Here is an 18,001-nt window from a genome sequence, read left to right as displayed (position 1 = left end):
ATAATAATAATAATAATAATAATAAAAATAATTTAAAAAAAAATAATAATTACCATTATGAGACATTGGTTGATGATGCTATATGGCAATTGGCCATGGGTTATTTCCATTCAGTAGGGCAGATCAGCAAGTAAGGCAAATACACTGGATACTGCCTCTGGGTCTCACATAATACAGAGAAAATGCTACAGTATATAGTAGTAATTTGGATAAGTCATTTGTCGACAAGGATGAGTACTAAAGAAAATGAAAATTTATAATAATTATTGTTTTAGTGTCCGCCATATATACTATGCTGGCACAGGTGTGCGTTTATGAAGGATGGTGATCGTTGTTTTTTTAAATTATTATGGAACTGACAGTCTTACAAAAGCTGCCAAACTAAGTGTCAGTGATGAATTAATCTACCTTCCATTAGAATCTCGTCTCTCTTAATTTCGTATTTCTCAGGCAATAATTAAAAATGCAGACTCTGTTAAAAAAAATATTACATATACTATATAAAATGTATCATTCTTTTCTTTGCATGTTGCTAAACTGCTCCCTTGTCTTGTTCTCTGTATTTTCAGATGAAGTCTGCAGAAGTGGAGGACAGAGCGCTGTTTACAGAGACTTACTGCAAAATCTGCAATGCGCAGCTAATATCTGAGTCTCAGAGGGTGGCCCATTACGAGGTGAGCACCTGTACTCGACAGGCATGTGGATGCTGTAAACTCGAAATATATTGGGGATTAACCCCTGGTGTACCCCAGCACACCAAGCTGTACCTGTACTAAGACATGAAAGACTATATATATATATATATATATAATAGAAATCGAAAGGTCGTAGGTTCATTCCGAGTTGATCGCTAGCAGAAAATGTTCGCTGCACAGCGATGAAGCAAAAATCTGGCACTTCTGCGCATGCGTATGCGGTGCAATGCGCATACGCGATGTACTTTCACAATGGCCGATGCAGTTTTACACAAGGTCTAGCGAAGATTTTTTGTCGCACTGCTGGCTGCTGAGTGATTGACAGGAAGAGGGCGTTTCTGGGTATTGTATGACCGTTTTCAGGGAGTGTTCGAAAAAACCCAGGCGTGCCAGGAAAAACGCAGGCGTGGCTGGCCGAACGCAGGGCGTGTTTGTGACGTCATATCCGGAACTGAACAGTCTGAAGTGATCGCAAGTGCTGAGTAGGACTGGAGCTACTCTGAAACTGCACAAATTATTTTTGTAGCCGCTCTGCGATCCTTTCGTACGCACTTCTGCTAAGCTAAAATACACTCCCAGAGGGCGGCAGCATAGCGTTTGCACGGCTGCTAAAAACAGCTAGCGAGCGATCAACTCGCAATGACCCCCATAGTTACATACATTTGCAAATGAATGATAAAGCCACTAGGCCCTGACACGGCTCCTCTGATGCTGGTGGTCCCTAACTCTCGGTCTGGGCCTGGGGTGCAGAACCCCACAAACCGGCAAAGGCCAGTTTTAAACTCAAAAGGAATGCTATCAGTAGTGATAAGTACTGTAGTTTGTACAAAGCATAACAGTCCCTCTTCCACGTGATGCCGTTTTATCTGTGAGCTATTTTGATGTTTCAAGGACCCCCCAAAAATATCAATTGATATGACCAGGTATGTCATAAAAGTAAATACAATTTTCAGAATTACTCGACATTCGACAAAAACATCTGAGATCACCCCCTTCTCCCCTCCCCCCCTCCGTCATTACAGAAAGCTGAATCTCTGTCCCAGTGTTATCTGATCAAAAAGTTGAGAAAGCAGTCATTTGAGCAACTGTGACATCACGAGCCCTAAACCTGTGTATGAATAATCTCATGGCCATAACTACAGGCGTGCAACAGGTGCAGCCATCCAGGACGCAGGGTGCCTGTGACATGTGCAGGGTATTGTCTTACACAAGAAATAGGTCTCTTTATCAACTAATATTTGGTTACCTGCAAATATTAAGTATCCCCATGGTTAAAGAAGGGGGGGGGGGGGCGGTAACAGATATATCTATTAATTGCTGCTTTCCATTCATCCCCATAGGCAGTGGCGCAGAGAGGGAGGAAGGAGAGGGTAATAATTACCTGGGTCTGAACTTGTTGAAGGGACCCGTCGTGGGCCCAGGTCTGCGCTCCCACCTCACGCCCCCTCCCTCATACTTCTCTTACCTAATGGGGGTTAGCACTTAGCACTGATCGCGCCCCCCTTCCCCCCCATCTTGGATCTTTCTCCCTGTCTTAGGAGGCTCAAGGTTCCCCCTTCCTGTTCAGGTCTTTTTTGCATTTATTAAAAAGGGGCGTGACCACACCTCCATGATTAGGCCATGCCCCCGACTTTACTGGGGCCCAGGTAATCTCTCTACAGCCCTGCCCAGTGGCTTTTTATGGGGGCTGCTAGCCTATCAAATTTACCAAACTCAAGAATGCCTGTGGGTTACGCAGAAAATGCTGGCAGAGGGTTCTGTACATCCTTGTGAGTCTTAGTTACTTAAATATAAGAAATTGTAATTACTGTATCAGGTCTATGGATTTTGCTGCAGTCACGCCAAACAGGTTTTTTTGGCACGCCAGGTCACTTGAGATTCTTCTAGCGTTGTGCATCTTTGTTGCTTAATTTTGCGAAAATGAGTCTTATTCGCAACATAATGCGACAAGGATGCACGAGGAGACTGTGCTGATTAATTTGATATACGACTGAGTCTCTAAATCTGTATATGAAATGCTACAATGAGGCAGCCGCCGAGTCCCGCGGGCAGGAAGGAAGTTGGAGGAGCCTTTGATCACTCTCTGCTCTGCAAAGCAGCGCGTTATCTCTGGATAGATAAACACGATATCTATACAGTTCAGGGAGGTGTTCCGGGGACTGCCCAGCTGCTTGGGGCCCCCACAATGCAGAAAAAGGGTTTATGTCGCGAGGCCATGCCCACCCAGAGAAGGTAATGCCCCTCTCACCCGAGGCGATTGGCTCCCGATCTATGGGAGCTCAAAGTTGGAAAGTATGCAAGTGTCATGTATCAAATCAATCAGCACAGTCTCTTCGTGCGTCCTAGTCATGTTGCATTGCGACTAAGATGACAAAGACGCCCGACATTAGCAGAGTTGCATGGGACCTGGCGCTGCATGGCATATTCGTCCCAGATGTATGACGACGCATCTGTATACTGCTATGGGGACCAGAACTGAGAGGGGCCCACCTTCACCGTCAAAGTTACATGTACATTTTTCACCATTAGGTGGTGCACAGGGGCCCTTGAGGGTATGGGTCGACCCAACTTAGGTCGACAGTCATTAGGTCGACCACTGAAGGTCGACATGGGCATTAGGTCGACATGTACTAGGTCGACAGGTCAAAAGGTCAACATGGGTTTTTGGACTGTTTTTGGTCTTGTTTTCTTCGTAAAGTGACGGGGAACCCCAGTTAGTGCACCCCGCTCCGCTACCACTGCGCTCGGCACAGATTAACTTTCCAATCGTAGTCCACGTGGATCGTCAAGTATGGAAAAATCCAAAAAAGAATAAAAAAAAAACAAAAAAAAAACTCATGTCGACCTTATGACCTGTCGACCTAATGACCGTATCGACCTATTGACCATGTCGACCTAATGCATGTCGACCTTCAGTGGTCGACCTAAGCTGTGTCAACCTAACGACCGCATCCCGGCTTTACAAACCTTCGCCCTTGGGGCCTGCAATATATCTAGTTGTGTCCCTGGACCTGCACATTGTAATGTGGTATAAAATGAACTGAAGGCAGAGCCGGATTAAGCCTTTGGGGGGGGTCAGAGGTGCCCACCCCCACTCCTCCTCCACATCTTGTAAGTCTTGTCCCCACTTGTCATTCTGCCTGTCCCCACTATGGGACTGCACAGTGCAAGTACGGCAGTTTGTATCGGGGGTGGGGGGTGTATATGAGAATGTGTATATTAAATATTAACCAATGGTGCATATTAGATTTAAACTAATTTTAATAATTCCTGTGTACCTCTTATAGCTCCACATAATTGAGGGACAACCTTTTTTTCTTGGGGACAACTAAGTTTTCTTGCAGGAAAATAAAGTGATTTTATATATATATATATATATATATATATACATACATACACACACATTATATATATCTTAATTAAAGATAACATAAACTACCTTAACGTATGCACAGAAATATGTATAGAAAATTAAATCTAGCATCTATAGTATCTTGTCACATGCAACAATAGCAGCAGCCTCTGTACTACTTACACACTGGGATAGGACTCAGTATGACTCTGGGGGGGGGAAATGTAATAGGGTGTGAGAATCAGAAAGTGAGAGATTTTGGGATAGATCTCCTGTTTTTGTATTGTTTTTAAATTGCCAATCATTTACATGGCAAAGCCAGGTTGATTTTGCAATGTAAGTGATTGCCACTTTAAATAAAAACAAGAGAACGCCCCCAAAATCTCTCCCTTTCTGATTCTCACACCCTATTACATTCCCTCCCCAACGCCTTCCCCCCCCCCCCCCCCCTCCTCTAGCTCTCATCTGCTCGGGAAGCTTTATCGGCAGCTCATGAAACCTGATACTCCTGTGTCTCTGCACCCTGTCCTGCTTGTAAGCTGGCCTCCCGGGTTCATCCAGTTTTTTGGGGACTGTCCCGCTGCCCCACCCGCAGGCCGCAGTGTCCTGAGGTGGGGGCATTTGTGAAACCGTTTCTCACTCGCTGCAGAGCCGTAACTACACTTTTGGTGCCCTGTGCCAGAAAGGGAATTGGCGTTTCCCCCCCCCCCCACACACACATTTTTCCAATAGGGATATAAGGTGCATGCCTCATGGGAAAGGGGCACGACAAGAGTGACCCCAGAGAAAGCCAATGCTATGATGCCCCTTCCCAAACATATGTAGATATATACAGTTATGCTCATAAGTTTACATACCCTAGCAGAATTTGTGATTTTCTGGCCATTTGTCAGAGAATATGAATGATAACTCACAAACTTTTCTTTCACTCATGGTTAGTGGTTGGGTGAAGCCATTTATTGTAAAACAACTTTGTTTACTCTTTTTAAATCATAATGACAACAGAAACTACCCAAATGACCCTGATCAAAAGTTTACATACCCTGGAGATTTTGGCCTAATAACATGCACACAAGTTGACACAAACGGGTTTGAATGGCTACTAAAGGTAACCATCCTCACCTGTGATCTGTTTGCTTGTAATCAGTGTGTGTGTATAAAAGGTCAGTGAGTTTCTGGACTCCTGAAAGACCCTTGCATCTTTCATCCAGTGCTGCACTGACGTGTCTGGATTCTGAGTCATGGGGAAAGCAAAAGAATTGTCAAAGGATCTGTGGGAAAAGGTAATTGAACTGTATAAAACAGGAAAGGGATATAAAAAGATATCCAAGCAATTGAGAATGCCAATCAGCAGTGTTCAAACTCTAATTAAGAAGTGGAAAATGAGGGATTCTGTGGAAACCAAATCACGGTCAGGTAGACCAACAAAAATTTCAGCCACAACTGCCAGGAAAACTGTTCGGGATGCAAAGAAAAATCCACAAATAACTTCAGCTGAAATACAGGACTCTCTGAAAAAAAGTGGTGTGGTTGTTTCAAGATGCACAATAAGGAGGCATTTGAAGAAAAATGGGCTGCATGGTTGAGTCGCCAGAAGAAAGCCATTACTATGCAAATGCCACAAGCACAATACTCCAAACAGCACAGAGACAAGCCTTAAAACTTCTGGAACAAAGTCATTTGGAGTGATGAGACCAAAATTTTACCTTTTTGGTCACAACCATAAACGTTACATTTGGGGAGGAGTCAACAAGGCCTATGATGAAAGGTACACCATTCCTACTGTGAAACACAGAGGTGGATCGCTGATGTTTTGGGGATGTGTGAGCTACAAAGGCACTGGAAACTTGGTGAAAATTGATGGCAAGATGAATGCAGCATGTTATCAGAAAATACTGGAGGAAAATTTGCACTCATCAGACCGGGAGCTGTGCATGGGACGTACTTGGATGTTCCAACATGACAATGATCCAAAACACAAGGCCAAGTTGACCTGTCATTGGCAACAGCAGAATAAAGTGAAGGTTCTAGAGTGGCCATCTCAGTCTCCTGACCTCAATATCATTGAGCCACTCTGGGGAGATCTCAAACGTGCAGTTCATGCAAGACAGCCCAAGAATTTACAGGAACTGGAGGCTTTTTGCCAAGAAGAATGGGCAGCTTTACCATCTGAGAAAATAAAGAGCCTCATCCACAACTACCACAAAAGGCTTCAAGTTGTCATTGATGTTAAAGGGGGAAAATACACGGTATTAAGAACTGGGGTATGTAAACTTTTGATCAGGGTCATTTGGGTAGTTTCTGTTGTCATTATTATTTAAAAAGAGTAAACACAGTTGTTTGACAACAAATGGCTTCACCCAATCACTAACCATGAGTGAAAGAAAAGTTTGTGAGTTATCATTCATATTCTCAGACAAATGGCCAGAAAATCACAAATTCTGCTAGGGTATGTAAACCTATGAGCACAACTGCACACACACACACACACACACACACACACACACACACACACACACACACACACACACACACACACACACACACACACACACACACATAATATCTACATTTATAGACTATATATACATATATATATATATATATATTACACATTTGTATATAGAACGCTGCAAGAAAATTGATTTGGACACTAATCCGCTTTATACAACATTCATGCACTTAACTTGAGAGCTCGCTGTTATTCAGTTACAATACCCTTTATTAACCACTTAACTGACGATTTCCCCCCCCCCAAAAAAAAAACGCTCAGAAATTGACAGTTTTTTTAATGAGTGAATTAGATGAAGAACATGAATTTAACCCTATGCAAAATTATTTTATTTTAAAAAAAAAGGGATTTTTTTTTTTTTTTTAAAGATCCCCCCCCCCCAAACATCGGAACATCAATCGGGAACGTAGTGACCATCAGAACATCGCGACTTTAGTTTTTACAGCCCAGACAGCTGCCAGGTACATGGGGAGGGGGGGCTTGGGGGTGAGGATTTACACTTACCAGCGGCTGCTATTGTCTGCAGCCATTGGGGGATCCTGCCGTGCTGACCGATCAGCAATGATCATCAGCACGGCAACACTGGGGGCTGGACAGCAGCAGTGGAGGGAAGTTTCCCCTACCGGCCGCTGCTAACACTGTTTATCTGACTGGTTGCATCCTGTGCGACCAGGTCAGATAAAGCACATGCAGGTATGGTCGCATCTGATGCCACCATGCCAGGCAAGTGGTTAAATAACGCATTTCAATATACTGCCATCCCCGGGATTCAAACCTATAACCTGTTGAATTCTAATCAAACACCCTACTCATTGAGCTATTGGATCCTACGTAAAAACTATGAACACTAAATGAAGCTACTGGTACTTTGTTAAAAAAAAGTAATCTGCATTGTAATTCAGCAGATCTATGTAGTGTGCTGCCACACATCCAATCTCATGCAGCCACACACTACATAGATCTGCTCAGCCGCAATGCTGATAATTGTTTCACAGAGTACAAGATAAGCTTCAGATAGTTCGAATTTTCTAGCTTAGAATTCTCTACTTTCCTGTGCAAGGGCAGAGAGCTCAATGAATAGAGTGACTGACTGAATGCCACAGGTGATGGGTTTGAGTTCCGGGTATGTCAGCATCTTGAAATGTAATAAAGGACGGTGTGACTGAATAATAAAGAAATCTCAAGTTGAGTTCATGAATGTTGTATAGATATTAGAGACAGAAGGGGTCAGGGTAGGAGACAGGGGCGGTCAGGAGATGCTGGGCTTCAAAAAGGGGAAAAACTGCAAGTGAAAGTAATTTTACCACTTGCCTGGCATGGTCGCATCAGATGCGACCATACCTGCAAGTGCTCTATCTGACCTGGTCGCACGGGATGCGACCAGTCAGATAGAGAGTGTTAGCAGCGGCAGGTCCCTCTGCCTCCCCGCACTCTCCCCCTGTGTCTGCCGTGCTGCCGATCACTGCTGATCTGTCAGCATGGCAGGTTTCCCCCCCTCCAGCGGCTGCAGACAATGGCAGCCGCTGGGGAGAGTAAATGAACCCTCCCAAGCCACCCCCTGACCCCCCCTGCATACCTGCAGGCTGTCCCGGCATTCAAAATGAAAGCCGCGATAGTCGCAATGTTCCCGATGGTCGCGATGTTCCCGATCGATGTTTGGGGGTATTTAAAAACATTCTTTTTTCCTTTTTTTAACTAAAATCATTTGGGATAGGGGTTAGAGTCATGTTCTTCACTTAATTCACTCATAAAAAAACCTGACAATTTCGGAGTGGTTTTCGGCTAAATAAATCGCCAGTTAAGTGGTTAAACAGATAACTGACAAGTGCCACCAACAGCGCTCCCTACCCTGCAGCGCTATGTGTGGTGCCCCCTCCGCACACACCTAATTATGTCCCTGACTCGCTGTTCTGCTTAGCAGAGCGGCGGTGAATAGATGCTATGCACATGTGCACAGCGTCTAGTTTTGGGAGACAGAGGCTGGGGGCATGGCCAACAGCTCACAGAGCACTGCACATGACCCACGATGACAAAAATGGGAGACGTGGCTCGAGATTGGGCCATTCCCCTTTTTCTCGTGGCCTCTTTTCAGGCGCACACCCCTTCAGTACGCACAGGGGTCCTCAACTAGGAACGGCCATCAGTGGGGTGCACAGTGATGGTTGTCAATGATGCTGCCATCGGTGATAACCATCTATGCCACTTAACCATCTATCGTGAACCATGGATGGTTTGCCTCACTCGATGGCCATTACTGGCTAAGTGCTGGCCAATACAAAGAAAGATGGGGGGGGGGGGTCAGGCTTAGTGGGTAGCCGGGGCGGGGCTAAGCTCCAAGCCGGCGAGGGTGAGATCCTGCGTACGATCCCTCTGAGCTAATGGTGTCCAGTAGCCTAAGAAGCAGGACCTAGCTTCAGAGAGTAGGGCTGCTTCTCTCCCCTCTGTCCCACGATGCAGGGAGTCTGTTGCCAGCAGAGCTCCCTGAAAATAAAAAACCTAACAAAATACTTTCTCTCAGCGAACTCAGGAGAGCTCACTGAAAAGCACCCAGCTCATCTGGGCACAGTATCAAACTGAGGTCTGGAGGAGGGGCATAGAGGGAGGAGCCGGTGCACACCAGAACCTAAATTCTTTCTTAAAGTGCCCATGTCTCCTGTGGAGCCCGTCTATCCCCATGGTCCTTACGGAGTCCCCAGCATCCACTAGGACATTAGAGAAATATATATTTGGTTCCACTCAGCCGATAATGGCAAAGAATCATTAGCTGTATGTCATTAATGGCAAAACCATCAGCCATCGGTAGTTAACCATCGATGTTTGGCAACTATTGAAGGGCGATGGCCATCCCTAATCCCAACCTGCCCACTCACAGGGAAGTATGCCTTTATCCTGCCCCATTACAGAGAAATGCTGCTCCTCTCCACTAGTCCCCTGTTAGTGGGACCAAGAATCAATATGGTTTAAAATGCCAATGAGTAGGCGCCCAGGGGTCTGTTCATGAAGCAGTGAAAAGTGTGGAGAAGTGAGCCTGTGGAGAAGTTGCCCATGGCAACCAATCAGCTGCTCCGTACAATTGTATGGTATGCAAATTATAAATGTTACTTCAATGTTGATTGGTTGCCATGGGCAACTGCTCCACTGGCTCACTTCTCATCTCTTTTCACTGCTTCATGAATAGACCCCTCAGTTTTTAATCTCCAAATGTAGAAAAATTGAATTTTGAATTGTAATGGATGATCTCAATAAAAGCAAATTTTCTCCTTATGATTGGGCCATGATTGAGTATCCTTTCTTTTACATTGTATAGATGCCGTAAACACTTTTTTATATACACCCTTAAAAAAACTGAATTATATACTACATACTCCCTTTGACCTTGGGTTTTCTATACCTGACCTATTTTGTCCTGTACTGTACTGTAAGTGCAGTTTGCTCTTTTTATTATGTACTATGTAATGGGCGCTGCGGATCCCTTGTGGCGCCATATAAATAAAGGCTAATAATAATAATAATTTTTTCCTCATTGCATGGCTCACAAAATAAAAGGCAGATGCATCTATATTTTTAGAATATTAATATTTTATGACTCTGGGGATTGCATTGACCTTTCTGTGCGCATTACCCATCAGGGGTCCTTCATGTACAAGGCAGAGAGAATCCTATTTAATGTCACAGCCGCAGAGGGCGACCGCTGATCGTTTATCCAGAAAGACCTTGAACTTTTGGCTCTTTCTTCCAGCCGTTATTTTTTGTGAAGCCGCCGTCAAGGCGCAGGTATTCCTCCAAAGTGACAGTGTAAATGTATTTTTCTCACCTCTGTCTGTCTTCAAACTAATCATTTTTCTGAATGTTGGCACTAAGTGCCGCATCTACAGTAGCACCTTCTAGGAAATGTGTTATAAAGTAACACATCACACGTAACATAAGGACGATCGCTTCCCTAATGCAGTCACACTGCCCAGAGAGCAGAAGGCAGTACATATACATTGGGCGGAATGTACTAATGTACATCGCCGCCCATCGCCGCCCTGCGCCACGATGCTGATCGCATATGTACTAACATATGTGATCAGCATTGCGGTGGACAGCTCTTCCGATAAGAGCTGTCCTCCGCGATGCGCAGCGGCAGCCTGGCTTCCGGGATTCGGCCCCAGGAGTCAGTCTGCGCATGCGCGGGGTGACTGGGGCGGCCGCAGGGCATGCTGGGAGGGATCCGATCGGATCCCTCACACAGCGCTGCGGAGAGAAGCCCATACGCTTCTATGGACTATCGCCAGCTAAAGCTGGCGTACCCCGCCGCGGCGCTGTCCTGCCGGCCGGGGGTTAGTACATCAGGAAAATGCGGTAAACAGGGAGTTTACCGCATTTTCCGCTTAGTACATCCCGCCCATTCCATCTTCAATGAACAGAGATTGGCTTTATCCATTTCCTCTTCTATGGCTGTCACTGTACCCGACATACTTTCTTTAATGTTTAAAGATTTATTTCTTTTTTACAGGCAATTGAAACTAAATACCACCGTGCACTTAAAGGTTATGTAGAAATTACAATGAGACGCTTTTATGGTAAAATACAGGCGTTACCAACGTACTTTGGTATCGGGATGATAGATCGACAGCCAATCAGTAAACACCATGGATTCAGTATGATATATCGATAGAAGGGATGCCAGCAGACGGATTACCGACAGCAGCATTCCGGCCATCAGAATCCCAACAGCATCCCAGAAAGTACCCTATGTCTCCTCTGCCCCTACCCTAACCCTCCCTTGTGGGTGTTTAACCCTAACCCTCCCCTGTGGTGCCTAACCCTTAACTCCTCTTCCCCACTGTCTAAACCAGTAGTGGATCTTGCCACGGGCAAGCAGGACTTTTGCCCGGGGCGCCGCCTTCCGGAGGGCGCCGGCACCGTCCGGAGGGCGCCGCACCATGGCAAGATCCGCCACTGTGCCCCTCGCAGTGCCCGGGTGCCCCCCGCTGTGCCGCCCTCCCCCGATGGTCCCCCGCTGTGAAGGGAACCAGGCGCTACGCGTCTAGTTTCCCTTCGTGGAGAGGACATTTGCTGTGCGGTGCGCGATGACGTCATCGCACACTGCACAGCATTGTGGTACAGACGCTAGGGGTTAATAATTGACCTCTAGTGTCTATGCATCCGAGGAGAGGAGCGGCGCTGGCGGAGGTCTGGAATCAGGAGCGGGGATGTAAGTATACTTTTTTTTCCTTCTTTCAACGGCGCTACAAATGGGGGCGTAACTGACCACGCCCCCATATTAAGCCACGCCCCTAATGTTTTGCCCGGGGCGCCACAAGGGCAAGAACCGGCCCTGGTCTAAACCTAACCGTCCCCACTTGGTGTTTAACCCTAACCCCCCCTCCCCGGTACCTAACCATAACTATTCCCGTCCCTGCATCCTAACCCCCCTTCTAATGCCTAAACCAATCAACACGCCCAGCGGCAGGACGCTCTAACAACGATCGGGATTACGGACGTCAGTATTTTGACGCCGGGATCCCGACCTCCATCGGGATTATGACGCCGGCCCTATGCTGTAATTCGGTTTCCGGCGTCGGGATCCGGTCCGGTAGCATTTTAACTGCATCCCGACACCATATGGTTGAAATGCATTTAGGTCGACAGGTACAGAATGACAACAGATGAAAAGTCGATGGTGCTTAAGGTTAACAGGCACAAAAGTTGGACAGTTTCAAAAGGTCGACATGACAATGGCCGACACACAAATGGTTGACACAAATGGTCGACGCACAAATGGTCGAGCCGCTTTGCCCGAAGTGAAGTGAGCATGGTGAGGCCGTGAGAGTATACGTGTGTACCTATGGTAATCACATGTTATGAAATATACAAGATTTGACCTAAAAAAAAGGAAAAACTTTTTTGTGACTGGAAGCACTGTTGACCTTTCCTCTGTTGGCCTTTTCTACATACCAGTCTACTGCATGTCGACCATTTTGCTGTTGACCTTTTGACTCTCGACCTCTACATTGTCGATCTTCTATGCCTCACCCACATACTTTAAGGGGGAGATTTATAACATCTTGAAAAAAGATTAAGTGGAGAGAGATAAAGCACCAACCAATCAGCTACTAACTGTCATTTTTCAAACACAGCCTGTAACACGGCAGTTAGGAGCTGGTTGGTTGGTACTTTATCTCTCTCCAAGCTATGACAAATCTCCCTATCTTATGATGTATGAATTTCTTTTGGTAGAGAAGTTAGATAACTTTCTTATGCTCTGTTGGGCAGGGCTGTTTCTAGCCAATTTGGCTCCCAGTACGAGATTTAAAAATGCGCCCCCCCCCCCCCATGACATAAAAAAATGTGCCCCCCCCCCCACCTAGATAAAAAAAAACTTGCGCGCGCACCCGGCAAGGGGGCGTGGCCTCATCCAAATGGGTGTGGCCTCATTTAAATGGGCATGGCCTCGTCTGAATAGACTACCTCACAATCCAGTTTTTGACCCTGCTCCAACAGATCACGACCACCACAGGAAAAAAAAAATCTACCATATTAAGCCCCACACAGTAATGCCCCCTGCACCATATTATGCCACACACCGCAATGCCCTTTATACATTAAATCCCCACACTACGGCAGACAAGAGTCCCCATTTCACACATTACGGCAGGTGTCCCCATTTTACACATTGAGAGAAAGAGAGATAGAGAATACTTACAGAGGCATTTACCGCTCTTTGGCCCGCCTCACCAGTCGCTCCTCGTGCCGGCCTTTCCCTCTTCCTAACTTGGATCCCCCTCTGTACTCCGCTCGGGGGGGGGGGGGGGGGGGGGGGGGGTTCGCGGAGTGACGGGGCTGCGTCGTAACATAATGACGCAACTGCGTCATTCTGTGAAACTCCGCCCCCCGAGCGGGTTACTCGGGGAGAAATAGGAGGGGGAAGAAGGGAGCCACAGTTAGTGAGCGGCGGTGCTCGCCTGCCCCAAGAAACGGCCCTACTGTTGGGTGCCACCTATTAACATCACAGGTTCATTTTTGCCTTATACTTGGGGTGCATTCATTGCCATCCATATGTTTAATGTGGATTTAATGTTATAATTACGCCCCAACTTTCAATGCGAAAATGAATATTGAATAATATTGAATGAATATCCGCTGTCGCTTTGCTTCTGGTTTCGGACCTGACAAGCCATTGGGCTGCTCACGCGCCAAGAAGGGACGATGGAGAGGGATCTGGAGGATCCCTCTCCGTAAATTAATGTGATAGAGTAGCCAGAGGCAGAACTCCGGGAGGCAACGGAGTCATCTGCCGCCGGGCTCCTGCTCTGAAGGGGGGCTCTTCTCCCCCCCATTCTGTGACACCATTGAATTAAGTTAATTGATATCTGTCGCTGTCTTTTCAGTGGCCGACTTCCTCACTGGTCCCTGCACCTTACAAATCACACCCTCTTTATTATACTGAATATACACATTTTACAAGTGTCATACCCAGGATTAGAAACCACAACCTATTGCACTGGAAGCAGACACCTTACTGATGAAGCCATTTGCTCCTGTATAGGAAATATGAGAATTCTAACTATATGAAGATACTTCTCTGACAGTTACATGTAACTTCATATAGTTAGAATTCTCATGCTTCCTCTACAGGAGCAAATAACTCCATCAGTAATGTGTCTGCTGTTAGTGTAACAGGTCATGGGTTCTAATCCTGTGCATGACTGCTAAGAAATGTGTGATTTAAAATAAAAGACAATTAAGTGTATAAATACAGTATATAAATTTTTTTCAAAACACTCCACATACATACATACATACATACATACACACACACACACACACACACACACACACACACACACATACATACATACATACATACATTTATCTTAATATAGGAAATAGGGGGGCACCAATATTTATCTTGCCTCCGGGCAATTGTGACAAACTTACGCCACTGAGAGTAGCCCAAAGGCTACTATGGGATAACTCCATCTGAAGATGGCAATTGCTTCCGGTGTCAAGGTCCGGGAATGATTTCCATCTCTGAGCTCTGTAAATTTATCAATAAAGCAGCTAGGGATGGCCATCGGTGGGTTATCCATCGATGGGTACCATCAGTGGAAAACTCGATGGTGGGCAACCATCTGTAAGGGAACCATCAATGGTTTTGCCCATCGATGGTCCCCATTACTTTAGTATTGAGGTAGACGCGGGCCAATCAGAGCCCGGGGAGTGGCTTCATGGGTTTCCGGGGCAGAGCTATGCTCCATGTCCCTGACAGCCTAGAGAAAAAAATAATAATTTGATAGCTCTTTACCATTGATGGCTGGAAACCACCTGGTCCTCCCCCTTCGATGGTAAAAGTAGTTACCATCGGTCATAGACCATTGATGATTTCGAATCATCGATGGTCGATGGCCATCCCTAATAGCAGCCCATTTAGAAAGTTGGGGGAGGGGCTACTATTGTGGCTGGAATTGCAACACTGCTACAGAACCCCCTTCATATCATCCTAGGGCTGCATATAGGGAGGGGGGAGATACAGGTGGGGAGGGGGGAGATGCAGGTGGGGAGGGAAGATACAGGAGGGGAGGGGGAAGATACAGGTGGGGAGGGGGGAGATATAGGGAGGGGGGAGATGCAGGTGGGGAGGGGGAGATACAGGTGGGAGGGGGGAGATACAGGTGGGGAGGGGGGAGATGCAGGTGGGGAGGGGGAAGATACAGGTGGGGAGGGGGGAGATATAGGGAGGGGGGAGATGCAGGTGGGGAGGGGGGAGATACAGGTGGGGAGGGGGGAGATACAGGTGGGGAGGGGGGAGATGCAGGTAGGGAGGGGGGAGATACAGGTGGGGAGGGGGGAGATGCAGGTGGGGAGGGAAGATACAGGAGGGGAGGGGGAAGATACAGGTGGGGAGGGGGGAGATATAGGGAGGGGGGAGATGCAGGTGGGGAGGGGGGAGATGCAGGTGGGGAGGGGGAGATACAGGTGGGGAGGGGGGAGATACAGGTGGGGAGGGGGGAGATGCAGGTGGGGAGGGAAGATACAGGAGGGGAGGGGGAAGATACAGGTGGGGAGGGGGGAGATATAGGGAGGGGGGAGATGCAGGTGGGGAGGGGGGAGATGCAGGTGGGGAGGGGGAGATACAGGTGGTGAGGGGGGAGATACAGGTGGGGAGGGGGGAGATGCAGGTGGGGAGGGGGAGATGCAGGTGGGGAGGGGGAAGATACAGGTGGGGAGGGGGGAGATATAGGGAGGGGGGAGATGCAGGTGGGGAGGGGGGAGATACAGGTGGGGAGGGGGGAGATGCAGGTGGGGAGGGGGAGATACAGGTGGGGAGGGGGAGATACAGGTGGGGAGGGAAGATACAGGTGGGGAGAGGGAAGATACAGGTGGGGAGGGGGAAGATATAGGGAGGGGGGAGATGCAGGTGGGGAGGGGGAAGATATAGGGAGGGGAGATGCAGGTGGGGAGGGGGAGATACAGGTGGGGAGGGGGAGATACAGGTGGTGAGGGGGAGATACAGGTGGGGAGGGAAGATGCAGGTGGGGAGGGGGGAGATGCAGGTGGGGAGGGGGAGATACAGGTGGGGAGGGGGAGATACAGGTGGGGAGGGAAGATACAGGTGGGGAGGGGGAAGATATAGGGAGGGGGGAGATGCAGGTGGGGAGGGGGGAGATACAGGTGGGGAGGGGGGAGATGCAGGTGGGGAGGGAAGATACAGGAGGGGAGGGGGAAGATACAGGTGGGGAGGGGGGAGATATAGGGAGGGGGGAGATGCAGGTGGGGAGGGGGGAGATACAGGTGGGGAGGGGGGAGATGCAGATGGGGAGGGGGGAGATGCAGGTGGGGAGGGGGAGATGCAGGTGGGGAGGGGGAGATGCAGGTGGGGAGGGGGAAGATACAGGTGGGGAGGGGGGAGATATAGGGAGGGGGGAGATGCAGGTGGGGAGGGGGAGATACAGGTGGGGAGGGAAGATACAGGTGAGGGGGGAGATACAGGTGGGGAGGGGGAAGATACAGGTGGGGAGGGGGGAGATACAGATAGGGAGGGGGGAGATACAGGTGGGGAGGGGGGAGATACAGGTGGGGAGGGGGGAGATGCAGGTAGGGAGGGGGGAGATATAGGGAGGGGGGAGATGCAGGTGGGGAGGGGGGAGATACAGGTGGGGAGGGGGGAGATACAGGTGGGGAGGGGGAGATGCAGGTGGGGAGGGGGAGATACAGGTGGGGAGGGGGAGATACAGGTGGGGAGGGGGAAGATATAGGGAGGGGGGAGATGCAGGTGGGGAGGGGGGAGATGCAGGTGGGGAGGGGGAGATACAGGTGGGGAGAGGGAAGATACAGGTGGGGAGGGGGAAGATATAGGGAGGGGGGAGATGCAGGTGGGGAGGGGGGAGATGCAGGTGGGGAGGGGGAGATACAGGTGGGGAGGGGGAGATACAGGTGGTGAGGGGGAGATACAGGTGGGGAGGGAAGATGCAGGTGGGGAGGGGGAGATGCAGGTGGGGAGGGGGAGATACAGGTGGGGAGGGGGAGATACAGGTGGGGAGGGAAGATACAGGTGGGGAGAGGGAAGATACAGGTGGGGAGGGGGAAGATATAGGGAGGGGGGAGATGCAGGTGGGGAGGGGGGAGATGCAGGTGGGGAGGGGGAGATACAGGTGGGGAGGGGGAGATACAGGTGGTGAGGGGGAGATACAGGTAGGGAGCGAAGATACAGGTGGGGAGAGGGAAGACACAGGTGGGGAGGGGGAAGATATAGGGAGGGGGGAGATGCAGGTGGGGAGGGGGGAGATACAGGTGGGGAGGGGGAGATGCAGGTAGGGAGGGGGGAGATGCAGGTGGGGAGGGGGGAGATATAGGGAGGGGGGAGATGCAGGTGGGGAGGGGGGAGATACAGGTGGGGAGGGGGGAGATGCAGGTGGGGAGGGGGAGATGCAGGTGGGGAGGGGGGAGATATAGGGAGGGGGGAGATGCAGGTGGGGAGGGGGGAGATACAGGTGGGGAGGGGGGAGATGCAGGTGGGGAGGGGGAGATGCAGGTGGGGAGGGGGAAGATACAGGTGGGGATGGGGGAGACGAGATACAGGTGGGGAGTGGGAGATACAGGTGGGAAGGGGTGGAGAGGGGGGAGATACAGGTGGGGAGGGGAGAGATACAGGTGGGGAGTGGGAGATACAGGTGGGAAGGGGTGGAGAGGGGGTAGATACAGGTGGGGAGGGGGAGATACAGGTGGTGAGGGGGAGATACAGGTGGGGAGGGAAGATGCAGGTGGGGAGGGGGGAGATGCAGGTGGGGAGGGGGAGATACAGGTGGGGAGAGGGAAGATACAGGTGGGGAGGGGGAAGATATAGGGAGGGGGGAGATGCAGGTGGGGAGGGGGGAGATACAGGTGGGGAGGGGGGAGATGCAGGTGGGGAGGGAAGATACAGGAGGGGAGGGGGAAGATACAGGTGGGGAGGGG

At 49.1% G+C, this 18,001-nt stretch overlaps 1 protein-coding gene across 2 annotated transcripts in view; it reads left to right on the top strand.

The window, feature by feature from the left end:
• The window catches only part of ZMAT4 (zinc finger matrin-type 4), a 759,632-nt gene that overhangs the window by 175,680 nt on the left and 565,951 nt on the right, over positions 1-18,001 (top strand). For both annotated transcript variants that reach the window (XM_063962320.1, XM_063962321.1), the window contains exon 2: positions 570-674. In XM_063962320.1, the coding sequence (XP_063818390.1) occupies positions 570-674 (105 nt within the window). The remainder of the gene's footprint in view (positions 1-569; positions 675-18,001) is intronic.

This window comes from Pseudophryne corroboree, chromosome 3 (genome assembly GCF_028390025.1).
Source record: "Pseudophryne corroboree isolate aPseCor3 chromosome 3, aPseCor3.hap2, whole genome shotgun sequence".
NCBI classification, from domain to species: domain Eukaryota; kingdom Metazoa; phylum Chordata; class Amphibia; order Anura; family Myobatrachidae; genus Pseudophryne; species Pseudophryne corroboree.
Note: the sequence above shows the minus strand (reverse complement) of the source record. Positions and strands in the feature narration are given on the sequence as shown.